This window comes from Gossypium hirsutum, chromosome A12 (assembly GCF_007990345.1).
Source record: "Gossypium hirsutum isolate 1008001.06 chromosome A12, Gossypium_hirsutum_v2.1, whole genome shotgun sequence".
NCBI lineage: Eukaryota > Viridiplantae > Streptophyta > Magnoliopsida > Malvales > Malvaceae > Gossypium > Gossypium hirsutum.
Window position 1 is genome coordinate 98,329,895 of NC_053435.1, and position 8,383 is coordinate 98,338,277.

An 8,383-nucleotide genomic window follows, 5' to 3' on the forward strand; every position below is an offset into this window, starting at 1 on the left:
TGAACTATGATTCATACTTAATATTCAAACCTCGCGTCCGAACTCAAAAAAAATTCAAAGAAAGAGTTATATTATTTATAAATCGAAAGATTTTTTATTCTTTCAAACTCTCATTTAGTTTATGCTTATTTTGATCAAAGGACAAACCTTTCTTTTCTTTGTATTTTTATTTATTATATCTATTCTATTGATTGAATAAGTGATGATCCAATGGTTCTTACTCAAAGAATCTTTGGACTTAGTTTGAAGGTTTTATTGAATCATCACGGTTCTGGTATGAATCTGAAGTTTCAATTGATTCATAGGTCTTAACAAGAGAATTCCTATCAAAAAGAAAGAAAACAAGAATAAAGCCACATTTCATACAAAGAACAAATCAAAGCAAAGAAAAAGAAATAAGTAGGTAAATAGAGATTCAAGAGGCCTGTAATGATCAACATAGAGACGACTGCGCCGACTTGATTTTTTGGCATTATAATTACAACTACAAAAAAGAGCTTTTGGATTTTCACTCTTTTGTGTCTTCAGATAAAATTGAATGAAAAGATTAAGAAGTTTCAAACTTTCTATTCCATATCCGTTTCAGCTAATACTTGGGTGTTTTTGTTCGAGCTGTACGAGATGAAATTCTCATATACGGTTCTCGGGGGGGTCCTCTTGGTTTACCTATCTCAATAAAGTCTATGATTGGTTTGAAGAGCACCTCGAAATTCAGGCGACTGCAGATGATATAACTAGTAAATATGTTCCTCCTCATGTTAACATATTTTATTTTCTAGGAGGAATTACGCTTACTTGTTTTTTGGTACAAGTAGCTACAGGATTTGCTATGACTTTTTACTATCGTCCAACCGTTACTGAGGCTTTTGCTTCTGTTCAATACATAATAACTAAAGCTAACTTTGGTTGGTTAATCCGATCAGTTCATCGATGGTCGGCAAGTATGATGGTCTTAATGATGATCCTGCCCGTATTTCGTGTCTATCTCACTGGTGGTTTTAAAAAACCTCGCGATTTAACTTGGGTTACAGGCGTGGTTCTGGGTGTGTTGACCGCATCTTTTGGCGCAACAGGTTATTCCTTACCTCGGGACCAAATTGGTTATTGGGCAGTCAAAATCGTAACAAGCGTTCCTGAAGCTATTCCGGTAATAGGATCGCCTTTGGTAGAGTTATTACGTGGAAATGCTAGTGTGGGACAATCCACTTTGACCCGTTTTTATAGTTTACACACTTTTGTATTACCCCTTCTTACTGCTGTATTTATGTTAATGCATTTCCTAATGATACGTAAGCAAGGCATTTCTGGTCCTTTATAGAGAATATAGACCATAGCTATATTGTAACCAATAATTTATCTTATTACTTGGGGGAGGAACAATAGTATTTCATTGCTACAAATATAGATTATTGAAAAAAAAATAAGACATGTATTTGGATATTTCCTTTCAACTACAACAATATTCTAGTATTTATTTGATATGACATGAATAGTTAAAGGGAATTCCCCGAAGAGAAAATGGATTATGGGAGTGTGTGACTTGAACTATTGATTGGGCCGTGCAGAAATATGCCTTTATCTGCTACATTGGAATTCACAACCAAATGTGTCTTTGTTTCAACCACCGTGTAAGCCCCATACAAAGGATAGGCTGGTTCGCTTGAAGAGAATCTTTTCTATGATCAAACCTGACGATGTTGTGTATAAATAGGGCTCCGTAAGATCCAGTAGAATAAGTGATTTGGCATAATCAAAATTAGATTTTAGTTTTTTTTTTTACTTTCTTATCTTAATAGTATAAAAATGCATTCATTTCTTCTGCATCGACCCGATTTAATTATACTATCGGAGTGAAACAAGGGATCTAAAGAAGAGCAAAGGCTAGACTATATTAGTAACAAGTAAATCCTTTGTATGTAAAAAATCTCGATATATTTTTAGGATAAAGGTGAATCGCAAGGCCTAAGACGACCCATAAAGCACTTGATCACGATCAACTTTGTACGCCTACTTGGGTATTGAGCATTTACCAGTAAAAATGAAATTCCTTGGAATGTATAATTGCAACTCCGTAAAATGGAATCGGGTAACTTTTTTCTTACATATGGAACCATTCATATATGTGGGGATAACATATAGATTTATTTTAAACATATAGAATATAGATTTATTTTATAGGTATCCGTTTGTATCCATTTGATTCGATTGACTTTTGCTTGAGCCGGATGATGAAAAATTATCATGTTCGGTTCCTTTGGGGGATGGATCTAGAAAAATTCACCTATCCTAATAACAAAAAAACCTGACTTGAACGATCCTGTATTAAGAGCTAAATTCGCTAAAGGTATGGGTCATAATTATTATGGGGAACCCGCATGGCCCAATGATCTTTTATATATTTTTCCAGTAGTAATTCTCGGTACTATTGCTTGTAACGTGGGCTTAGCGGTTCTAGAACCTTCAATGATTGGTGAACCCGCGGATCCATTTGCAACTCTTTTGGAAATATTACCTGAATGGTATTTCTTTCCTATATTTCAAATACTTCGTACAGTACCTAACAAGTTATTGGGTGTTCTTTTAATGGTTTCAGTACCTGCGGGATTATTAACAGTACCGTTTTTGGAAAATGTTAATAAATTCCAAAATCCATTTCGTCGTCCAGTAGCGACAACCGTTTTTTTGATTGGTACTACAGTTGCCCTTTGGTTGGGTATTGGAGCAACATTACCGATTGATAAATCCCTAACTTTAGGTCTTTTTAAAATTGAATCAATTAAAAAAAATATATGATGTGCGTATCTAGGGAGTTAAATACATAGTAATACCGAGATGAAATACAAAAATCCAGGAACTGTTCAGAAATACTGTAATGAAAGGAACATAGGAGTTTGTCGCTAGGTATTTGAACAAATAGGATCGTCCGGTTCCTATAGAACCTATCACTAAAATACCCCTAGAGGGAGATAAGGCTAAGCGGAGTGAAAAGGGTTTTCCACGAGACGGGAAATAAAAACTATTAGCCCCACACGAAGTTTGTGAATAAGTGATTGTCTGATAATGAGCAAGGAATATCCGCCTTTCTGCTAAACAGGATGTATTAAACTCATAATTCATTAGATACTTTTTATGAATGTCAACTAAGTATCGTAAGTAAATTGGTCCCGGTTGTTCAATCATTTGATAACCAGAGACATTCTTTGATAAATGATCACTATGAGTCAGACTCAATAGAATTTGATCAATCCTTTTTTTCTGTCGTTAAGGTGGAGAACTGAACCAAGAATTCTCTTTCTTTATCATCAATCGAATCACTGTTCGTGACCCAGGATTCTATTTTCTCATCAATCCAATCACCGCTCACGTTTTTTCTTTTTCTTATCAATGAATAGATCTCTTTACTTGTATGACTTAGATGTCTCATATTTCTCAAAAAAATGATTCGATTGATGGGATTTGGTATGATACTTATAAGATCGATGATATCGATGAGATTGATAGTCAAATATTTCTTCTTAGAACGTATTGATTTGACCCCATAAGCGGGACCACCACCCCATAGCATGTTGCCGCCAAAAGCAGAACCCCGTATTTCTTCTAGAGAATCTCCTAATTGTTCCAGAGCAACTAGAAAGAGATTCTTTAACCAGAAAGAATTCAGTTCAGATGTAGGATACCTATCCAGAAGTTTTCGCAACTCAATCATGTATGATGGAATCATCAAAGATTTGACCTTTTCGAACTCTATCTGTAACTCACTATAGGCTCGGGAAACAAAGAGAAGATGTGTACGAACGAGATATCCAGCAACAAGAAGAAGGAAAAGGATTGAATAGAGGAACTCCTGAACATTTGGCGATCTTAGATGTGTCGATATCAATGGTGACTCATTATTTCGATGAATTATTTCTTCGGACAGAAAAAAATTATGTAAACACTTCCTTCAGATGAATATAAAACAAAAAAACTCTAGAGGCTATTTTTTCATTTCAAAGGTCAAGAAATCCACTTCGAATCTTTTTCTATTTACTTTATGTATATCAGAAAAAGATTCAAAGTTCCTATTTTTCAATCTAATACAATATTTAATAATATTAAATTAAATAATAGGAGACTCAAAATGAAAGTTTCTTTTTCGCACTCACTCTCCATCACATTGGCAGAACAAAAGTGTCATATGTATCGATATGGAAATATTTGATATGTGAAGACATGATTTGATTTAGGTTTCTATCTATTATAGAATAGATAGAATATATAGATAGAAATGGATCTTGTTGTGTTCTGGAATCAAAGAAAGATAAGATGTTGAAAAAGGCTCTTAGGTTGTAACTTGAAATAAATGTTTCTCTTTATCTCGAAAGGAATAGAATATTAATTTATTCCTAGGAACAAGAAGATTGAATCGGAAATATCGACGGATTCTTGTGGAGTCCAAATAAATATGAAATAAAAAGAAATCGACTGTTCCAATTTCATCTCTATCGAATTTTAATATCAGAATAGTGGATATAGTCACGATTCAATGGGTTAGATCCACTTACTTTTTATTTTGTTGATTTCTAATCTTTACAATTCTTTACAATGGATTTGATTGGAATAATCTAATTCAAAATCAAAACAAAATATAAATATATATTTGTCGCTTCAAGAGACGGCTTATCATTATTCATTATAATTTCAACTTTCTTTTAGAATTACTTTACTCTAACTCATTAGAATAATAACTTATTAGAGTTAAATTATACAATTTCTAATTCAATTATTATACATATATAGTTGGGTTTTTATTACCAATAAAAACAACATCCCTAGTATTCAATATGAATACTACCATTTCATAGGAGTTTTATGAAAAAAAAGTCAAAAGCCCTTTATCGGATTTGAACCGATGACTTACGCCTCACCATGGCGTTACTCTACCACTGAGTTAAAAGGGCGGTTCGATTCAATTACTGAATGAATTAGTAGACGGATAAGATCTATTTATATATATAAGTATATGCAATAGACTCATAGTGGCTAGTAGCTCTCAGGAATGAGAATTCTAATTTACCTAACATGTAGAGGGTAAAATGGTTTTATTGGTATTGGGTTTGATAAATATCAATGCAATGAATTGTTTCAAGGCCAATCATAATTGGCTTATCAGAATAGAACGAAATTCATTTATTTGATTAATACAGGTACCTTAGCAATTCGACATAGATCCAATCTATTTTATCGAAAAAGAAATCTTTATCGGCTCTACCTCCTATTTTTTATGAAGGAAATGAATCTTTTTATCGAAAGATCAGAAAAAAATGGGTCCGGATCTCCTGCGGGAATGATTTGGAAGATCCAAAACCAAAAATAGTGGTATTTACTAGCAACAACATAATGGAGGCAGTCAATCAAGATAGATTGATCCGAAATCTGATTCAAATCCAATGTAGCACCTATGGGTACATAAGAAATGTATTGAATCGATTCATTAAAAAGAATCGATCCGATCACAACTTCGAATATGAAATTCAAAGGGATCAAATAGGAAATGATACTCTGAATCATAGAACTATAATGAAATATACGATCAACCAACATTTATCGAATTTGAAAAAGAGTCAGAAGAAATGGTTCGATCCTCTTATTTTGATTTTTCGGACCGAGAGATCCATGAATCGGGATCCTAATGCATATAGATACAAATGGTCCAATGGGAGCAAGAATTTCCAAGAGCATTTGGAACATTTCGTTTCTGAGCAGAAGAGCCATTTTCAAGTAGTGTTCGATCGATTACGTATTAATCAATATTCGATTGATTGGTCTTCAATTCCCATTCTCAATCCATGACCAATATGAACTCGAAGTTTCCTTCGTAACCCCCGGAACTTCTTCGTAGTGGCTCCGTTCCATGCCTCATTTCACAGGGAACCTCAAAGTGGCTCTATTTCATTATATTCCATCCAGATCCCAATTCCATTTTTATATTGTCATTGACATGACATAAGAGATGTCGGTTCTAGTCTATCTTTTTCTATTTCTATATATGTATATGGAAAGTTCAAAAATCATCATATAATAATCCAGAAATAGAAAATAAAAAAGGGAGGTTAATGATGATTTTAAAATCTTTTATACCAGGGAATCTAATATCCTTATACATGACGATAATCAATTCGGTCGTTATGGTCGGACAAAATATTTTAAATTTTAGATCAATATATATGTTATGTAGCTTACCCTTTAGACCTTTTTGAAGAAGGTTCTGTTACTAACATGTTTACTTTCATTGTGGGTAATGTATTTGGGTTCAAAGCCCTGCGCGCTCTACGTCTAGAGGATCTGCGAGTCCCTACTGCTTATATTAAAACTTTCCAAGGCCCGCCTCATGACATTCAGGTTGAAAGAGATAAATTGAACAAGTATGGTCGCCCCCTATTAGGATGTACTATTAAACCTAAATTGGGGTTATCCGCTAAGAACTATGGTAGAGCAGTTTATGAATATCTACGTGGCGGGCTTGATTTTACCAAAAATGATGAGAATGTGAACTCCCAACCATTTATGCGCTGGAGAGACTGTTTCTTATTTTGTGCCGAAGCAATTTATAAATCACAGGCTGAAACAGGTGAAATCAAAGGGCATTACTTGAATGCTACTACAGGTACATGTGAAGAAATGATCAAAAGGGCCGTGTGTGCTAGAGAATTGGGAGTTCCTATCGTAATGCACGACTACTTAACAGGTGGGTTCACTGCAAATACTAGCTTGGCTCATTATTGCCAAGATAATGGTCTACTTCTTCACATCCATCGCGCAATGCACGCAGTTATTGATAGACAGAAGAATCATGGTATACACTTTCGTGTACTAGCTAAAGCTTTACGTATGTCTGGTGGAGCTCATATTCACGCTGGTACAGTAGTAGGTAAAAAGATTCATTTTCTTCATAAAAAATAGGAGGTAGAGCCGATAAAGATTTCTTTTTCGATTCATCCTTGGAGTTGAATACCTCATTCAAGAATTGTTTTTGATCTAATCCGTAGGAATCAATAGAAAAGGCAAATCCCTTATAATACACCAGATCTGGCTCGGTTATTGATAGAGTGAATAGATCTTCCATTTCTTGAAATCTCTCTTCTAATTCAAAATCGTGGTGTAACGTGTATCCCCTCCTGTTCTGGTCATGGAATAGATGAAATAAATCAAAAAATGGATTTTTGTTCAAGAATGAAATCTTTTTGGAACTGCCCAGTTCATCCTTTGGAACCATATCACATCCCGAATCTAATGAAATAGGATGAATTGAGACGGTATTTTGTAAATACGTAATTATCTTGAATATATTAACTATTTCTTTATTTTCTGATCGTCTGGAAGGGACAAAAGAAACATCTTGTTCTTTCTTCAACAATTTCTGATCTTTAGTGGACCTCTCAGTAGGGTTCGAACCCAGATGAAGTTCTGACCATCTATCAGAGAAAAAAGAACGAATAGATCTTGTAGGATTCTCAAGAAATTCTTCGATTTCTTCCGGAAGCAGATGATTATTCATCCGCTTGTCACGCTCTGTGAATAGCCGGGACATTGAGGAATATCCAGAAAGGCACTTAGTGAATCGGTCTGATTCTATCTCCGTTCGTTCCGTTTGAAGAAAGGAATGATCCCAAAGAATCGATCTTTCTTTTAGTTGTTGAATCTCTCTTTGATTGATCAATGTGTGATATTCCGAATCCTCATTACTAATAGAATCGAAACGATCTCTGGATTGATCAGAAGATCCTTTCAATTGGCGAGAAAAAAACCAACTGGCTGATGCCCTGACCACTTTGGCTTCAATGTTCAAGGCAAACAGAGAAACAGAAATAATGCCTCTCCAAATGAGCATATATGAAGTCTCTGCACATTGTTTCAGTATTGAGAAAGAGCCAGATGGGCGGCCATGGTTCCATGATATCTTAGAATATATCAAGAATCAAAGGTATCCCGAACAAGCAAATGAGAACGACAAAAGAATGATCAGAAGAATGGCAGCGGAATTTGTTCTTGATGGGGACATCTTGTACAAAAGAGGAAAAGATCAGGTGCTCTTAAGATGCGTGGATGCTATTGAAGCCAGAAAAATACTCGAAGATGTCCATGAGGGAATCTTTGGGACACATGCCAATGGTTTTACTATGGCTAGGAAGATTATGAGACTCGGTTATTACTGGTTGACGATAGAAAGCGGCTGCATTAGTTTTGCAAGAAAATGTCACAAATGTCAAATTTATGGCGATAAGATTCATGTAGCCCCTTCGCCCCTTCATGTCATGACTTCTCCGTGGCCTTTTTCTATGTGGGGCATGGATGTTATAGAGCCAATTTCCCCAAAAGCTTCTAATGGACACTGGTTCATTTT

At 35.0% G+C, this 8,383-nt stretch overlaps 1 protein-coding gene and 1 non-coding gene across 2 annotated transcripts; one reads left to right on the plus strand and one right to left on the minus strand.

Moving 5' to 3' along the window:
• Nucleotides 1-4,868: 4,868 nt before the first annotated feature.
• TRNAT-GGU (transfer RNA threonine (anticodon GGU)) lies at nucleotides 4,869-4,940 on the minus strand. Its single transcript has one exon. It is a non-coding gene; the product is annotated as a tRNA-Thr (tRNA).
• A 715-nt stretch (nucleotides 4,941-5,655) lies between these two features.
• On the plus strand, nucleotides 5,656-7,050 carry LOC121211454 (ribulose bisphosphate carboxylase large chain-like). The gene is made up of 2 exons (XM_041084220.1): nucleotides 5,656-5,779; nucleotides 6,197-7,050. Exons 1-2 carry the CDS (start codon nucleotides 5,656-5,658, stop codon nucleotides 6,940-6,942), a joined length of 870 nt encoding a protein of 289 aa, XP_040940154.1. The 3' UTR covers nucleotides 6,943-7,050.
• Nucleotides 7,051-8,383: the final 1,333 nt, after the last annotated feature.